The 18,758-nt window shown below is 39.0% G+C and overlaps 1 protein-coding gene across 3 annotated transcripts in view; it reads left to right on the forward strand.

The window, feature by feature from the left end:
* The window catches only part of WWC3 (WWC family member 3), a 146,657-nt gene that overhangs the window by 102,320 nt on the left and 25,579 nt on the right, over positions 1–18,758 (forward strand). For all 3 annotated transcript variants that reach the window (XM_067553011.1, XM_067553012.1, XM_067553014.1), the window contains 3 exons: positions 4,734–4,976; positions 8,658–8,747; positions 10,655–11,229. In XM_067553011.1, coding sequence (XP_067409112.1) covers positions 4,734–4,976; positions 8,658–8,747; positions 10,655–11,229 — 908 coding nt within the window. The remainder of the gene's footprint in view (positions 1–4,733; positions 4,977–8,657; positions 8,748–10,654; positions 11,230–18,758) is intronic.

An 18,758-nucleotide genomic window follows, 5' to 3' on the forward strand; every position in this document is an offset into this window, starting at 1 on the left:
TTTACTAGGGAAATTTGAATCGAAGTAGCAGTAGGTAATGGGGTAATTATACTTGTGCAATCCCACATAATGTAGACCTACTACATTGGTGCAAAATGGGGCATGCATGGGTGTAGCTATATCAGTACAAAAATCTCCAGTATGCACTAAATATAAGAGATCATTTTATTCCTACATAAAGCCTCCAACAAGAAATCTTTACAAATCATTACAAATACATGGGAAAAGTACCTTGAGCCTGATGTAGTTAGGACACCTGTTTTCCAACAGTGGCAACTGAAAGAGCACTGGATGGAATACTGCCGCTGAACTTAAGAAACATTCAGCTGAGAGAGAAGAGTATCCGCACATTCCAATAGCAATGAGATTGAGACAAAAATGTGTCTTCTCACTACTACGTATGGGGCTTTTTTTGTTTTTAGTGTACTATCGCTTACAAAAAGCTATGTTAAAAGAACATTATTTATCTTGCAAGGTCAAGCACGAAGAAGTACTCCAAAAATAATCAAGAGGCACCTGATACCGACTCCACAGTTAGTTACATTCTGAAATGGACTTAAAGTGGGGCATAAATTCCAGTAGGTCCAAGTATGTGGCCAATTATTGTGAAATTCCACACTAGGTTAGTTTTTATGCCTCTTGAGTTTTCTGTACAGTTTTTGTTTGGTTTTTGCTAATACATTTTTAATAGGTAGTCTTGAATTTGGGCTCTGGCTGTAATTTATCCATGGTCGTTCTGCTTTTCATTGTTGACTGGTATCTTTCTAAAAAAGTTGTCTAGGTACCCAAAACTTGATAAAACGGTGTGCCCTGAGTAGATGGAGTGCAACACACAGTTTTCTTTCTTAAAAAAAATAGGGTAATTTTTAGCCCATATGCTGTGTGACTAAATCTAGTTGAGCAGGGCCATGGAAGCCTGATTGATGTGCACACTCTTCAGTCAGGAGCTACACTTGGTTAGATTTTATCATACAACAGATACATTTTAATGCACAGCTGCTGACAGATAACATCTTCTCCAACTGCAGCAGTATTCCTGTCTCTCCTGTGCCCCAAGCGTGCCCTGCTTAAGAATTTAAAATAACCCAAAACCTAGGCATTAATTCATAAATTTAATTATGATGCTGTTAGTTTCTACACACAACATACTTGAGACCAATTCACAAAACCAAGGAAATGAAGAGTTGAGTTACTTAACAGTAACTTCTCCTTTATCTACAGGCCATACCTTACCATTATTGCAACTACCATACCCCATAGACTGTTCATCATAACTTTAATTCTGCTCTTCTGAGGATACCAGCCTTTAAGAATAATACTTGTGTGAAGACATCTTTACTAAAGTGTTGTCTCCCAATGAACTGTTATGCCAGACATCCACACCTAGTACTGTAAAGGAGGATGTAATCTAGTAAAGGAGGGAGAGGGGTGGATGGAGTGTGGGGTAGAGTTAAGGTTGTTCTCTGTGGCCTGTAGTGTCCAGTAATAGAAAGGAGTGTTCCTCTGGGTGGAGGAGTAGAAGTTAGATGTCCTAATTTTTTTTCATTTCTTTGTTTTCGTAGGTTTCATGTATATTGTGTTTAGCAACCCTAACTGCTTCACAAGGAAGTTTTATACTTTCAAATAAACTTTCTTCAAGTTTTTAGTGGTTCTTTTTTTGAGGCAAGGCACAATTGTCAACATTGAACAACACAAGAAAGAGACCATTAGTTTAAACAATACCTTAGATCTCCTTCCTGAGACCTATCAAAACAATGGTTATATGAAAAATCTGAAGTAGGAACTCAATATTTTTAAAATGTGACCTACAGAAAACTACTCAAAACAGGAGGAAAGATTCTAGCTAGTTCCCATGAAAAAGAACATGCAGCTCAAGGGAAACCTTGCTTTCAGTAATATTTAAAAAAAAAATAGTCCTATGGAACTGGCTGGATGGAATCCTTTCGAAGAGTGACTGAGATGGAAGGCATGTAGTGCTGTTACTATCTAGTGAAAAACACCAGTCTCAGGAAAAGTAACTGTAGTTTGTGATAATAAATGATTCTTCTATTTAAAAAGATGGGTCTTGCCCCTAATGTGCTTGTTATATAATTTTATAACGAATACACCTCTTGACGCTCAATACAATGTTTAAGAGTACAATATGGAATGTAGTTTGGTGCATGTTAGACTTGAAATATGCAATAATTAGTTATTTCATAGCACAGTTTTTACCCCACTTCATTAATATGAGCTTTTTATAAAGTTGCATTTAATTTGTTGATTTATTTTATCATGATTGAACATAGAATTCTTTTTTTTTTCTTTTAATTGATTAAAATGAATGCATTCCTCTTTGTCTTTATCAGATTTGAATCAGTTTCATGAACATGACTTAAAAATATTAACTAAAAAAGTTTTTGTAATAAAATGAAGCCACTGAGCCTTTCTAAGTTATTCAGCATGGAAATATTGTTGGTTAATTGCCAAGATTTCTAAGAACCGAGAAAAATTTTGGCAAATTTTATATTGCACCTACAAAATTTTCTTCCTTTTTCATATTTCCACTTTTACTAAAAGAGCTGTCAGGGTGTTGGTAATTGATTGACAAGAACATGATTGTCTACATCAGGTCACCTGCAGACATGGCATTCCAGATTTTCACTAGGGAACACATACTGAAACAAACTTCTGGGCATTTTTTAATTTGAGTGCATAAAACAAATAGTAATATATAGGTTTAAAGAGTTCCCGCTCTAAAATAAATAGGTCTCTTGGGTTTTTATGTTTCTTAATTGTTTTAAACTATTTTAATAATATGGGCCAAGCTTTTTATATTTTAACCTTTAGGGTTGTGTCCTAGGAACTCTACTTAGATAAGTAGCCCCGCTGAGGTGAACTAACCCTTGTTCTTCCTCTTACATGTGCACAAACTTAAAACTGATAGATTTTCAGAAAAGATGGACAAACCTCAAAATATCAGGAGATTTACTTCTGTTCAGTTGCCTATCTAGATTGTTTGTTTGTTTGTTTTTTCAAAATTAGGACTGGATTCTGCCACCCTTAGGTTATGTCTACGCTACAGAGACTATAGCCGCATAGCTATGTTGGCATAGCTATGTCAGCACAACCTCTTAGTGTAGGAACACTGCCTTCCCAAACGAAGTTAATTACATTAACAAAAGCAGTCTTCTTTTGACATAGATGAATCTACACTAGAGGTTGGTCAGCATAGCTTAGACATGATTATAATCATAATAATTATGATTATGTCAGCAGACTTTTAAATGTAGGCCAAGCCTTACTAACTAGTAGTATCTTATTCTACAACTAGTTTCTTGGTGTCCACAGGGCTATTCATATGAGTAACACACTTTTCAATGTGTGGTTGGTAAGTTTTGTCTCTTAAGCTTTTGAGATCAAGTGACTTTGGATCTTCCAGGCCTGGGTAGAACAAGGAAGTTCAGAGGCATGTCAGAATGAAAGAGGCAAAAATGAAACTGTTCAAACTTAATTTAAATTTGTGTTTCCTGACAAATCAAATTTTCTGAAAAGACCTCAGCTCTGGAGGGGAGGAGTGTTTATGCAGATAACCTCCATGACTTCTGCATTTCTCAACTCTTAATATTCAAGATAGTTTGTTCTTTTCTCCTTCTCTGGCCATCACCATACCACAGTAAGGCTCGGGTACGCTCCTGAATGGTTTGCAGATGGGCTGTTGTGACTTTCGTTTTCAAACAAAACGAATAAATTGTTGCAGTGGTGGGACTGGGAGAGATTGGCTTATTCCCAGTAGTACTGTACTTGTATAATGGCTTTTTCTGGCCACAACTCTTCTGCTCCAGCCCCATGTTTGTTTGTTTTTTGGACTCATGGCTTGTTTATTCCTCTCCTTCAGTTGTCAACCAGGGAGTGCCAAATATTTTCTTCCCCTTAAAGATTTTTTCCCAGCTGAATGATATGCAGTCACTTGGAGAATAGTTTGGCTCTAGACATTGTGGGATTTGTTGATGGCGAAGTCCCTCAAAGCATCCCCAAAATCCTGATTGGGGAGAAGAATAAGAAATAAAGGGGACCATTCGCTTCAGAATAGAAGACAGTTTCTTAAGTTACACAAACAGCACTAATATTGTTTCCTTGGAACGGCAGCCAACGAGTTTCATGTTAACTACATCTAGTCCTACTAAAAATATTCTTTTTATATGCATATATTTATATGATGAATTAATGCAGTTCAAAACTGCTAAATATCATGGCAGATATTGTCCTTTCTAGTAATTATCATAGCTGTAATGATTGGTTTTGTTTATTCTTCAGTTTACTATTATTTAAAAAAAAAAAAAATCATATGTGAATTAGGGTCTAATTGAAAGCCATTAAAGAAAGGAAGCTGAGAGTAAAGTCTGCAATTGTATCCTTATGTCATCTTTTGAATCTGTCTGCAACATATACATCATACAACATATACATGGTACAGTGCAGAAGAACTCTAAATATCTTTTAAATCCCCAATATAATGGGGTGTATGTGTAAGTTCAGAATGTTAAGCTATAGATTTCAACATATTCACTTATGTGAGACCATAAATGTATGCTTGCACATTTTTGTGGTTTATTTCACATATACAAATAATTTTAAGAATAAGATAGCTAAGTACTAGTGTCTGGGAGCAATTTTCCTCTACAGTTGTTCCACAGTGTCTTTTCCCTGTTACTTACCTATTTCTTGTTCTTTCTTTCGGTTTTTTTAAAAAGAGTTTCCAATATACAGCAGCAGCTGGCCTTGCTAGATAATGAATCTTGGCCAGGAATGGCTGAAGCGGACAGGGACCGTCTTCAGCTCATCAAGGAGAAAGAGGCTCTTCTTCAGGAACTTCAACTCATCAGTCAGCAGAGACGATCCCCAGAAGACATTGCACGTTTGGAGGAAGAAAAAAGGCGCTTGGAGGATGAAATTCAGCGTGCTCGGGCCAGTTCTGCTCAGGGGGCCACTGAAAGGTTTGGGGACTTTAGCAAATTATTTTCTTACCTACCAGAGAAAGCAGCTGCATAGAATCCAAGTGAAGAGCTGGTGCACTTTACCAGCTTTATATGAGATCAAAGCACTACAATGGTTATTTGTGCACTTCTGCTAATAAAAGAGGCTGAGGTCCCAGTCAACACTTCCTGACCATACCACTGTTTAGATCAGTGGTGCCCAGACCTTTCCTGTTTTGACCCCAACCCCACCAGTAATGAAATTTGTCCATGCCCCGCTTCCTCCCCCCCATTACTGCACAGTGAGGGTTTCCTCAGTAGAGGAGCTTGTGCTGAAGGTGGAGATGGGGGAGAATTGGGGATGGGGGAGGAGCTGGGCTGGAGATGGAGCAGCGGCTAGGGCTGGGGGCAGGCTGGGGCAGGGGCTGGAGCTGGGTTAGGAGTGGGGATAGGAGCAGAGTGGAGCTGCTGCTGGGGCTGGAGCTGGTCTGGGGGCAGATTGGGGCTGGATGGTGCTCTCCTGTGGGGGCTGGCCCAGGCCCCGCCGTGCACTCCCCTTCCCCAAACATTTCTCCACATCCCCCTTAGAGGGGCATGCCCCACTGTTTGAGGACCACTGGTTTAGATTCAACCTTCTGAAAGCAGTATTAGAGTGAAATCGACAAGATTAGTCACTTTCCCCTTTTCTAATGAAACCCGTGGGATGCACCAGAACTGGTAAGAATCATAGCAGTTTTTCACTTCCTTTTGCAAAAGCGCTGAGCTGAAGAGGCATGCCACTGAGCTACTCAGGATGGATGGGGACCCAAACAATAGTGATCCATGATGATTGGGATAGTTAGTAGGCACCTGGGGTTAGGTTAGAGTGATGGAGGTCGGTCACATCCCCAGAACTAGTAGAGACATCAGAACAGAGACCAGCCCTACACACAGCAGTAGCCCCAGGACCAGGGAAATTCAAAGATGACCTTTATGCTGTGATTGTACACACCTCTTTCCCACTGATCTGGGCAGTGTAGTTTGTCTGGACCCAAATCTGGCCCCAAGATTTTGTTGCATTTACTGTATATACATTTTGTGTATTTAAAATCAAAATCAATATGAAGCATTCAGTTATTAGAAATGAAAATATTCTTCACTTGGAGAAAGTATTGCTCATTTCAAGGTGCCATAAATCGTCATCCGAATTCAAGGACCCAGACTATAATTCTGACCAAGTAGTTCACTAAATTGTGCATATTATAAAATGCTTCCAATCAGAGAGACAGAGCTTCTGTCTAAAGCTCATTTCTCCTAATGCTCTAATAATTACTCTAGGCTTTATGGTGAACCTTTTCTTACATCAGAGGAAATATTTCTGCCGACTCTCTTCTTCCTTGCAAGCAGCTAGCATCTGTGAGAGGTTTCCCAGATTTTCTGTGCATTCTTTTGGTTTGCGGAATAGGTTGAGGCATGAATTAATGGTAAAAAGCCAACTTTGACACTTGAGGACACTACACTGCGCAATGTTAATACAATCTTATCTAAACATTAACACTTATGTGATTAACTTAAACTTTATAAATAATTGAAAATGGCCCCATATCTAAGTTTGCAGAACTCTATTTGACTTGAACAGGCTTACTTCAGGCAGTAAATCCAAATGGTGATAGAGAACTCGCAGCTGATTAAATAAATACAGTTAATGTTTTGTATGACATTATTTGTGATTTTTGCAATATTGGCACTCCCGCTGAGAAAATGACAGCGAAGGGAGTTCACTTTATACTGCAGTGTAGTAAATTTTATTTGTTGTTTTTGGGATCTGATGTTAGGTAGTGCATACTGTGCTGGCAAAAAGAGCTAGCTCTTTTTCCATGTTACAGTCTGTGCTGTGGAAACCAACATTCCAGTGTGATATTTGATATTTCAGATTCTAGCAAGAAATTGAGCAAAAGTTAGAGCAATATTTAAGGATGCTGTATCTTTTTTCTAATGAAAGAGAGCGTACAACACCAGAGACTAGACTAATTATTATTAGTATGTCATGTTCTGTTTTTCAGGTACATCAGTGCCAGAAAGAATTTATCACTTAAGGTTCTCCCTCCATATCTCCCCTCCTTCCCTTGGCTTGCAAAAAAAGGGTTGATGTTTAAGCACATTTAATAAGAGTTCTGTTACTGATTTTAAAATATAGTGTTAAGCATATGAAGAGCTGGAATAACTTAAAACTCATACAGTAAACTATATTTGGGCTTCAAGATTATGCTGTGTAGAGAAGGTAACTTTTTCTTGTTTCTTAAATAGGTATTATCTGAGTGGTTAAGGCTGACATTTAATTTTTAATTTCACTCATCCCAAAGATTCCCTTTTCATTTCTCTTTTACTACCCCATGTTAAAACTTCTGTATCTAATTAACAATCTTTCCAATCAAGGAGGGTTTGATAGGACTTGATGTGGAGCCAGTTAACACTGCCCTTAAGTAAGCTAGAGAGGTCTGGACACCCACCTCTTTGTTCCACTGCATTCCAAATATCAGCCAGCTTGTGAGTGTTGAGGACTGAGGAAGTGACAGATCTGGGTCGCAGCATGGAGGCATATTATGCCAAGAAACCAAGCAAATTACCACCCTGATTTTAATTTTTGAGGGGAAAGGTTTTAATTTGGAGTTAAAATAATAAAACTCCAGAAAAAACATATAGAAATCTGAATTTCAGGTAGAGAATAAATGTGGAATCAGGGAACAAATTCTGCACTTTTAAATTATGTTTAAGAATTTCAAAATATAATCAGAATATTCTACAAGCATGTAGGTCGTATAGGCAAAGTTGTGTTCGGGCAGTAACACGGAGCAATTTGGCCACTTGCTGTTGCCTTAATATAGAACCAATAATTGTCACTTTTTCCTCCCGGAGAAAGAAGTTTTTATCATAGTTTAATGTTTTAAATGCGCCAACTTCTGTTTGAAGAGAACAATACAAGACATATATTAACAAACATCAAAAAATATAATGACAGTTTACTACAGTAAACTCGCTCTTGGGGAGTTACTTGAAGATCAAATCGATACTTAATTTTTTTCCAGTGGTTCCTCACTCCACTCCTGCCACAGTATATCTCAATGAAGCCATGATCACAGAGTTTGGTGATAAACTGCTTAACAGAATAGAAGTTCTCCAAAAATTTTTTCTTTTCCTTTTGAAGTTTGACTTTCCGTGTGTCAGGGTAATTGAGGTATTTCCAAGTACCTTGTCCTCCAAAGTACATTTAAGTGACAGAGTTTTCTCTGTTTTACTTGAGCTATGATATTGACACCAGGAAGAAAAGAAATCTTACTGTCTTTAATCAGCTGCTCCTGCCTCTTACATGTCAACGTCAGGTACCTTTATGTGGCCTTGGCAATTTCAGTTATATACATTCACTGCTATGGCTCTTGTATTTTCTTTTGGTTCCTTATGCCTCAGTTACTGCAGTTCACTAAGTGCTATGTAAGGCTCCCAGTTCCTATGCTCTCAATGAGAGTTCCATCATGGATTAAACACTGTGTATTGCCCTAAGTGAACTAATTCTGTTTGCTAAACAAGGATTCACTGTTTACTCCAACAAACCTGCAATACAACAAGAGCTGTCTCTTCTTCTGTGTTTGGAAAGCTCTGAGCACATTTTGAACACTATTGCAATATAAACAAAAGAAGGAAAATAATTACAATTTTTAATTCTAGGATACTGTTACAGGAGAAGAGAAATTGTTTGCTTTTGCAGCTAGAAGAAGCTACTCGTTTAACCTCCTATTTACACTCCCAGTTAAAAAGGTGAGTTCTTTAGAAAAAATAGTATTTTTTTAAATAAGTTTTCTGTGCAATTCTAAATTTATTTAAAAAAGTAAAAGTACAAATAGAACAGACCATTTTACTTTTTTGTACTCTTTTTGTATGTTTGTAATATAAGTAAAGGATGGGCATTGATTCCTACTTTGTTGATCTGTTTTCTGTAAGTATAGTTTGAGCACTGAAAGGCATTCACAGTTCGCAGTTTAGCAAAGTGTTTGTTCTGTCATAAATTCAGGGGTTTGGAAGGAGTGTTATTAAAAGGAGAAAAGTACTTTTCACTTTTAACAAGACTGCATGGCTTGAGAGTTAGTGAAGTCTGTTTGCATAATATGCAGAAAAAAATACAGCTGAACCCATTTTAAGATTTTTTTAATTATAAATAAAAATGTACACACAAACAACATTAAGCCTTTAAACTACACATGACAAAAGAGAAAATTCATTTACAATCAGTGCCATTCTTAAGCCCATATTAGTGATGTATTATTTCTTAAGCATTGATGATCTTTGATGCTGTATAGGAAGACAACACAGAAGACAGACTAAATAGACAGTACAAATCAGACACACTACTCCGAGGTGACAAGAGGAAGGTAATTAGAGAGTCAGTATACAATCAGGGAGGCAGCATTTTACTGACATGGATTATGTTTTTTGGGCTTGGTGGGAGAAGTTAATTTTGAGGAGAGATGTGAAAGAAGAAACAATAGGCACTTGATGCATTGGAGTTTGGGCTAAGGAGAAACAGAGAAGGTTGCAAAGCATCTTCCCAGCATCCACTGTCAGAACTGGCTCTTTCCAATCTGCCTGTTCATGCAAATCTTACAATTTTCAGTTGGAGGGAAAATATGAGTACAGTAGCAGCAGCAAAACAACCACTACCATTACCCACAATCCAACCAAACTCACTAAACTAAAGGGCTGAAGAGAGAAATAAGGTCAGGGTCCCTTTCTGGTATGAAAGGCTAAACAGAGTGGTCAGCAACAAGAAACTGATAAAATGTGCTTGGAAAATTCTGTGAGATTCACTACTCTGACATTCAAGACAATATTATCTCAGGCTGGGGGTTTGCATGCTTACGGAGGAGACAGAGGATGTCACCCTCTGAACATGAAAATGTCCTGAGATCCACAGGGACATCCTATGGGTTTGAGAGCATCTCCATGAAGGATCAATCAGACTTTTGGCATGGCTCTTGAGGACCCCTCACCTCACCAGTACGCCACCTTCAGGAGCTTTGCTCCTATTGGTTCACACTTCATCCACTGCTATACACTTATCCTCACGCTTGGAGAGTGGTAGAGGAATAGGATTAATGCTGAAATTGTCACTTGTAAGCTCCAACAAGGTTTTCAAATGGAAATTCTGTGAGTTTGCTTGGATATAAAGCTGTATAGAGTGACTGTTCCCTGGTTCTGCTGATGCCCTACTCCTCTCGAACCCAAACTATTGGAGTCAATTCAGAGTGAAATTTAATGGCTTGCAATATACAGGAGTTCAGACTAATGATCTAATAATGACTAATGGTCCCTTCTGGCCTTAAACTCCATGAATCTGTGACTTTCCCTTGCCAGTCCACTCTCCGGTCACCTGTCCACCAAAACTTAGAATGCCATCTGCAGATTTGAGGAAAGGGATGTAATTATCCTTCTTGCTCCACTTCTTCTCCTTTTCAGGCATACTGACCTGATTTGGTTGTCATTTATGCTACATCCTTTACCTCTGTGCCTAAAGGCAAGGGAGGAGAAGAGAGATGGCCCTTAACCTAAGTATTACAATGCTGAATGCATGTAAAATCATCTACCTTAACTGTGGGTTCTTAGTTTTCAATCTGTGCTGTGATTCTAGCTATTTAATTCATATATAAACGGGTCTTTCTCTGTTTTAGTTTGTCTGCTAGCACCCTCACGATGTCCTCTGGCAGCAGTAGGGGATCCCTGGCATCCAGCCGAGGATCCCTGGCGTCCAGCAGAGGGTCTCTAAGTTCTGTCAGCTTCACGGACATCTATGGCCTCCCACAGTATGAGAAATCAGACAGTGTTACAGACTATGGTCCACATCTGCGTTTTGACCTGATTCCATTTGATTCTCTTAGTAAAGACGTGCAGTATTCTGATTCCATTGGACATTGTAACTTCAATAAACAAAGGAGGTCCTTGGATACTCCTCAGTCCCTGGCATCCCTATCATCCCGGTCCTCCTTGTCATCATTGTCTCCTCCAAGTTCCCCTCTGGACACTCCCTTTCTTTCTGCTTCTCGGGATTCTCCATTTGCCCAGATGTCAGAAGGATTTGAGGAGATAGCGGGCATAGGAGCCCTAGAAATGCTCAGAGCTCAGGCCTCGGTTTTGGGTGACGATGATGCACAAGGAACAACTTCATCACAGACTCCTGCTTATCTTGTGGATGATGATGGACTCCGAGAAATGGGACCACACCTGGCAAACATCCAAACTGGTGGAGGTGAGTTTGTTTTCATCATTATCATTTGGTCTCACTGACGCTTCAGGAGATAATGAAAAATACAGCAAAAATGTAAGCCTGCCAGTATAATAGAAGATGTATATCCTCTATCAGTTCAATTTATTTTTTTATTTAATTTTAAAAAACAATTATGCAATAAGTGTTAACTAAGATGTGTGTTGTTCAAAGGCAAACTGTAGAGAATGCTTGTGTACAGTAGTAACTTTTTTAGATATAAATTGTTAATGGAAACTTCAGCACTTTTATGAAAATATGCCAATTTTGTTGATTAAAAAAATAGGCCTGTGTGTTTACTTCTCAGGAAAAATCCTGCATGAGAGAACCTGAACAGTCTTAGATTGCGTGACAACTGATATCGTTTTTGTTTGTGCGCCAAACACACTTAGTAATAGCAGTAAGTTCGATGGAGGGAAATGGGGATGCAACCTGAACTAGAAATAAACAATAAGAGAACACAAGTAACATCAGTAACTACCTCTTCTCTGATTACCCACCCCCCCAAAAAAGCAAAAAAAATCCACGATCAGAACTGACATTTTAAAATCTACCTGTTTCATGCAGATCAGACCCTTTTGTTTTACAATTGGTATGAGGCAGGCAAACACAACTGATCTGTAAGTGTATGTATGGTTTTACTGTATTTCTTGATTTGTGGGTGCATGGTATGTAATGTCTATTTGTGAGTGTTATTTGGGCCGGAATTGGGGTGGATGAGTGTTGGTGCCACCCAGTATCTATTCTGCTCAAATGAACTGACATGCGTACAACAGTTTAGGGGAAGTCCAACAAGCAAGGGTGTTGAGACTATTAGGGATCACCAGATCTTGAAGTGGTAGGAGGGGAGGGGCAATTACACTCTTACAATAACTCTAAAATCTGTGTTTACCAGAACATACTTTCAAAAATATATACCATGTGTACTGAAATAGATACTATTCCATTTGTGTTGCATATTATCACAATATATCCTCATTCGTTATGGGCGCTCCCCACATATGAACCCATTGCCAGATATCTTCAAGAACTCATGGAGGATGGGTGAAGTCCCATAGGACTGGAGAAGGGCAAACATAGTATCTGTCTTTGAAAAAGGGGAACAAAAGAGCACCTGAGGTGTTATAGACCAGTCAGCCTAACTTCAATACCTGGAAAGATACTGGAACAAATTATTCAACAATCAGTTTGTAAGCACCTAGAGGATTTTAGGGTTATAAGGAACTTGTTAAGAACAAGTCCTAATTTCCTTCTTTGACAGAGTTACTGACCTAGTGGATTGGGGGAGGTTGGGAGCAGTAGACAAGATCTACTTTGATTTTTTTTTTTTTTTTTTTTTTTTTTTTTTTTTTTTAAGTAAGGCTTTTGACACAGTCCTACATGATTTCCCTAGTTTACTTACAAGAATATGTGATATAGTTTATATTGTTATAAGGTGGGTACACAACTTGTTGAAAGACCATATTCAAAAAGTAGTTATCAATGGTTGCTATCAAACTCAGACGGCATATCTAGTGAGGTCTCGCATGGGTCAGTCCTGGGTCTAGTACTGTTCAATATTTTCATTTCTGACTTGGATAATGGAGTGGAAAGTATGCTTATAAAATTTGCAGGTGACACCAAGTTGGGAGCAGTTGCAAACACTTTGGAGAACTGGATTAGAATTCGAAATGACCTTGACAAATTAGAGAATTGGTCTAAAACCAACCTGATGAAATTCAGTAGAGACAAATGCAAAGTACTACTTAGGAAGGAAAAATCAAACGCACCGCTGCAAAATAGGGAATAACTGGCTAAGTGGTGGTAATGGTGAAGAGGATCTGGAGGCTATAATGGCTCAGAAATTGAATACGAGTAGGGATCTACTTAAATTGCAGAGAAATCACACATTTGTCATGGGATGGTCGCGGCATAAATATCAGATTTCTCAGATGTGTCCATACCATGCCACCCTTACTGCAGTGCTGCTGCTGGCAGTGGCCCTGCCTTCAGAACTGGGTGCCCAGCCAGCAGTCACCACTCTCCGGCCGCCCAGCTCTGAAGGCAGTGCAGAAGTAAGGTTGGCAATACTTTGACACCCGCCCCCCTTCTCTCTCCTCTTCCCCCCCCTCCCCCACACAAACACACACAAGGCTTGCCCTTTTGGATTGGGACCCTCAGTTTGAGAAACTCTGTGTACTTTTGTATATTTTTACCTTACTTTTACCAGGATAAAAATACACAAAAGACTAGATTTCACAGGGGAGACCAGATTTCACACTCTGTGATACATTTTTCATGGCTGCAAATTTGATAGGGCCCTAAATATGAGTCAACAGTGTGATACAGTTGTGAAAAAGTCTAGTATCATTCTGGGGTGTATTAACAGGAGTGTTGAATACAAGACATGGGAGGTATTGTCCCAGTCAGGTGTGGTGATGTCTGAGCTGCATTGCTGTGTTCTGTTCTGGGTGCCACACTTTAGAAAAGGTGTGGACAAATTGGAGAGAGTCCAGAGGAGAGCAACAAAAATGATAAAAGCTTTAGAAAACCTGACCTCTGAGGAAAGGTTTTAAAAAAAACCTGGGCGTGTTTAATCTTCAGTGAAGAAGACTGAGGGGGGGGTGTCTTGATAAGTCTTCAAATTCGTGGAGGACTGTGATCAGTTATTCTCCATATCCACTTAACAGTGGACAAGAAGTAATAGGCTTAATAGGCAAGGGAGATTTAGGTTAGATATTAGGAAAAACTTTTTAACTGTCTGGGTACTTAAGCACTGGAACAGGCTTCCAAGGGAGGTTGTGGAGTCCCTTTCACTGGAATTTTTTAAGAACAGGTTGGGCAAATACTTCTCTGGGGTGGTGTAGGTTTACTTGTTCCTGCCTCAGTGCAGAGAGTTGATGGCTTCTCAAGGTTGCTTCCAGCCCTACACTTCTATGATTCTATGACATTTAAGTCCCCATGTGCACCCCCACCAATTTTTGCATCCAGAATTTTGCTCTAGAAGTGTGTATTTCCAGGAATATCAATGCGCTATGTATCAAAACACCTTTATGAATATTACACATAAAGAATAATGTAAATTAAAAAGTGTGTGTGTGTGTGTGTGTGTGTGTGTGTGTGTAAAATAGAATACTGCTGCATTCTATACAGTAGCTACTTGTAAACTCCTGTTTGCAACCAGATAATGAAAGCTTCATTGACAAGGGCGTGGAAAAGGATCCAAATGAAATATTCTATTTAACTAACTTGCTCAAATGCAATATTTATGTGCAGAGCCAATTCCTTTCTTTAGCATAGTTAGATTTACTAGAAGATGTTGCTGCAAGTTATATTGTAAATATTGGCAGTATTACAGTATTCAGACCAAAATAAATACTATTCTGAAGAGCAGCCTGTAGGTTTATGTGCCTAAGTTAGTGCTAAGCAGAGGCTTCTAGAAACCTCAAAATCAGACCATATCCTGTCTTCACTGCTTGTGGTAAATGAAGACCTGTTACTTAGTCCACGTAAAGCCTATATATAGGGGTCTACTTAAATCGCAGAGAATTCATACATTTTTCGCAGGTTGGTCATGGATAAATAGCAAATTTCACAGATGTGTTCATACCATACAAATCTTTCTTCTGTGCTGCTCCTGGACGCGGTGCTGCCTTCAGAACTGGACGGTGGCCAGCACGTAGGTTAGGGTGGCAATTCTGCGACCAGCCTACAAGGGGCTTGCAACGCCCTTTTGGGTCAGGACCCCTAGTTTGAAAAACGCTGGCTAAAGACCGGTTTTCATGGGGGCGACCAGATTGCACGGTCCATGATGTATTTTTCATGGCAGCAAATTTGGCAGGGCCCTCCCTACCTATCTGTATAGTTCCTAGAAATGAAGACCTGATTTGAGTGCTGAGATAAGGAAGGCTATGGTTGGGCTGTTTCAGTTATACTCTTCCTCTCACCCCTTTTTTTTCTTTTCTTCCATTTAAACATTCTCTGCTGCTTTTGTCACTAGAGTGCTCCTGTACCACTGTGTTCAGCTATTCCTTCTCTGTGTGTAGCATGGAATGTTCGTACTGGAAGTAGAAACAGCACAGGCTAAAGAATTACTCTTGAGCTTTTTTTCATGTGTGAATTTTAAAACAATTATTTAGGAAAAATAGTCCCCCTTCATATTTCTTGCCTAGGCTCTTGACTCTTTTGCACTCTTTAAATTGATTGGCTTGGATAGTTTGCATTCTGTATCATAGCAGGTGTTTTCAAGCAGCGTTTCTCAAACTTTAAACACATACCGCCTTAAGAACTGTTGTGAAGTGAATTGATGGAACATCAAGCTCACATACCACCATGGTACATGTACCACAGATTGGAACTTCAGGGTTTAGAGCTAGCTTGTTGGTTTTAAGTTCTTGTGCAAAGTGTTTGGTTGCTGCCACCTACTGGTGTGGTAGCATAATGCAAAAGGAACAAATTGTACTTCAGACAACACTGCAAACAACTTTCTTACATAATTCAATAAAATAAAGTGTATAGGAATTTTGATTAACTTTATTATTCATGGAAGTGGGGGAGGGACCAACAGTCACAACAAGATCCCTGTTTACTGCATGCAGGCAGTGTGCAAGATTTCTTCACACAATGTCTTGTTTGTGCACCTCATTGTTGACCTGCACCTCTGCTGCCCCTCCAGTCATGCGTCTCTCCTGAGACTATATTAAGAACTGTGCTAAAATATGTTGTGATTTTTATGATGTGGACAAAAGGAACATGACTGAGCCATGAAATTCATCTCACTTGCAGGAGGAAGTTTGAAAAAGAAATGGGGAAAAAAATCACATCTGAATAGAACATTGTTTTTAAACTTGTACATTATTTCTTCCATGAATTTTAATGTAAAGAACTGCCATCATTAGCACTGATTTTTATGCTAGTTTAAATTATACATTAATTTAAATATAGAGGAGTATTTTGCTTTCTTGCAGAGAGGGACCCAAACACAAAATCCATATATATAACCCTCATCCCTGAGCTTTGCGGAAGTTTGGATTTAGATCCAAACTTCACAGCCAGCCCTTCTCTGCAAGGGGCCAAGTTAAAATATTTGCTCCAAACATTACCAAACTGGGGAAAATGCAGATCCAGTTACAATTATTTGGGTACATAGTTTCCATTAATGTCTAAATAATCTTTTATGTAAAAAGCATTGGCATATATTGAAAAAATGATTTATCAGCGTGTGCTTTTCATTTTGTATCTTGTTTCTCATGCGGCACAGCAGAAAAATTCACTGTAAGTGAACCTGGAATTACTTATTGTGCTGGTTTTGCCTGGAACTCCCAGTGTGGTGTTGTGTTTGTGTTCTGTCTGACTTGCATGTGGAGAAGAGGGTGGCTGTGCTACATTTGGTTTTGTTTGGCACCACGCTATATATGTTTAATTATTATGGCATATTTAGATTTTTGCTGTGTCAGCTAAACATTATATACATGGCTGCGGATGACTTCTCAGAAAAATCTTTCTGTAAGCCTCAGCTTTATTATATCCTAGTAATGCCCAACAGTACCATTGTAGGTAAGGGTCTGTTTGTGTCTCCATTATAAGTTTCTTTTCTGGAGAGTGTTTAACTCTACTATTAAATTATTTTGAGCTGACACACAGCATAAAGTCCAAGTTCATGAAACTTGGGACTACATTTTCAAAAATGGCTGGTGATTTTGGTGCCTCAGTATTTAACAGCTAGTCTGAGACATCTTAAAGAGTCCCCTTTGTCAGGTAGTGGAGTCTCAGAACTTTCTGAAATCAGGCCTGTTTAAGGTGCATCAGCTGACCCAAAATTACTAGTTATTTTTGAAAATTTAGGTCACTGTTTTTTGTTCAAATTTCTAAGACTTTGAGGAAGGGAAAAAAAAAGAGGAGATGCTGCTTTTTGTTCCTCCATGCCTGAAATATAGCATTTAAATATTTTAAATAAAACTTTTCAGCTTCCAGCTTTGTTTGACTACAACCTATGGTAAATCCCATTCCGTTACATCCAAAACCTGGTGTTACTTACTGGTTGTCAAACTTTTTTTTTTTTTTTTTTACATATTTATTTTATAGTCAAAGGCATGTTCTGACATTTGCCACCTCTCCCAAATTCTCGTGGGGTTTTCCTGATGTTATCAGGTGATTCTGTGGCCTGCAGGCAGCAAACAAATTGCAACATTGTCGTAACGTCACTTTTTCATAACTTCACCATGTTGAGATCAATTTTTCCTACCGGATAAACTCCAAAAGGTGACAGCCCAGAGCAGAGAGCTTGCACAGTGCCTAATATGGTTACAGGTTTTATTTTTGTCTCCTCTATCCACACAAGCCATCTGTTTAGTAAAAAATTGCACCGGTGTAACTTGATTTGGTTTTAATTAAAACTGATACAATTACACTGGTGCAAAAGGCTCTAATTAACTGGAATGGAGAAGTTTGATTGTAATTGTGGTAAGGTTGGAATGCATTGTGTTGCATGATGATCTCTACTGGACAATTAAGATGGGAAGCAATGATCCAGGTGAGCTTAGTTCTTTCTTCAAGGTCCAAGACACTGATTTAGAAAGAGATCAGGATACTCCTGGTCGATGGTCTAAATTTCCAGGATAGGTATAGATAGCTAGAAACATTAGATTTGGAGGAGGGGTTAACATGGCTTGCTATCAGTCCACAAAGGCAAACACTTGGATCCTCTTGCATCTTGAATTCTGGATTCTGCACAGGTCTTTTCACCTTCTGCAATTCTCAAAATATATTGTTGTCTTGACGTTTGAGTTTGTAACATATGCCAGGCTTGCCATGAGGTAAGGTATCTAGGTGAAAGCTAAGCTCCATCTTGAAGTTGTCCAGTGGAAGGTTGAAACATGATTAATTTAATCCTGACCAAAGTTTTCTGTTGACAGCAGGTACTGACATTTGAAAACCAGCTGCTGCCCATGTGCAGTAATTTGAGGGCTTTTGTGAAGGCATGGTATGAGTAATTGTGGGGTTCTATTCATGTTGCACTCAAAAGGGGCTGAGATTCACCTCAGTGCAGGGGGGTCTGCCCGAAGCCCGTGCATCACAGACGTCCTGTTGTGTACTGGCCCTCTGCTCGGGGGAGGGAGGTGCATTTAATTTGTTGTGAATATTAATGCATTGAAATAATTAATCTTTGTGGTGTACTTACGAATGAATTGTGCCATCTGTTTCTCATAGGACATGCATTGTGTTTTTCCTCTGTGGTAATAAGCTGTATCTGTTAGTCAGTTCTTTCCCAGTGTAATGTCCATTACCATCCATGCACATGCAAAAAACCAATTGCTCTAGAAGGTTGCTTTGCAGTTTGATGCACCTCAGAGCCACTCCTTGAGTATCGCAGGATGGATAGGTAGGGGAATGATATGTTTCTATTTTCCCCCACTTACGAATGCCACATCTCATTACCAGCCTTTCTTAAAACATTTTTAGTTGCTTTCCTGCTTTCTGTTTAATTCTACCTTTGAGGAAAGCAAATTAAATTTTAAAAGATCACATTTAGTGCC

This window comes from Emydura macquarii, unplaced genomic scaffold (genome assembly GCF_026122565.2).
Source record: "Emydura macquarii macquarii isolate MOO-44397 ecotype Brisbane River unplaced genomic scaffold, CSIRO-AGI_Emac_v2 contig_1424, whole genome shotgun sequence".
NCBI classification, from domain to species: domain Eukaryota; kingdom Metazoa; phylum Chordata; order Testudines; family Chelidae; genus Emydura; species Emydura macquarii.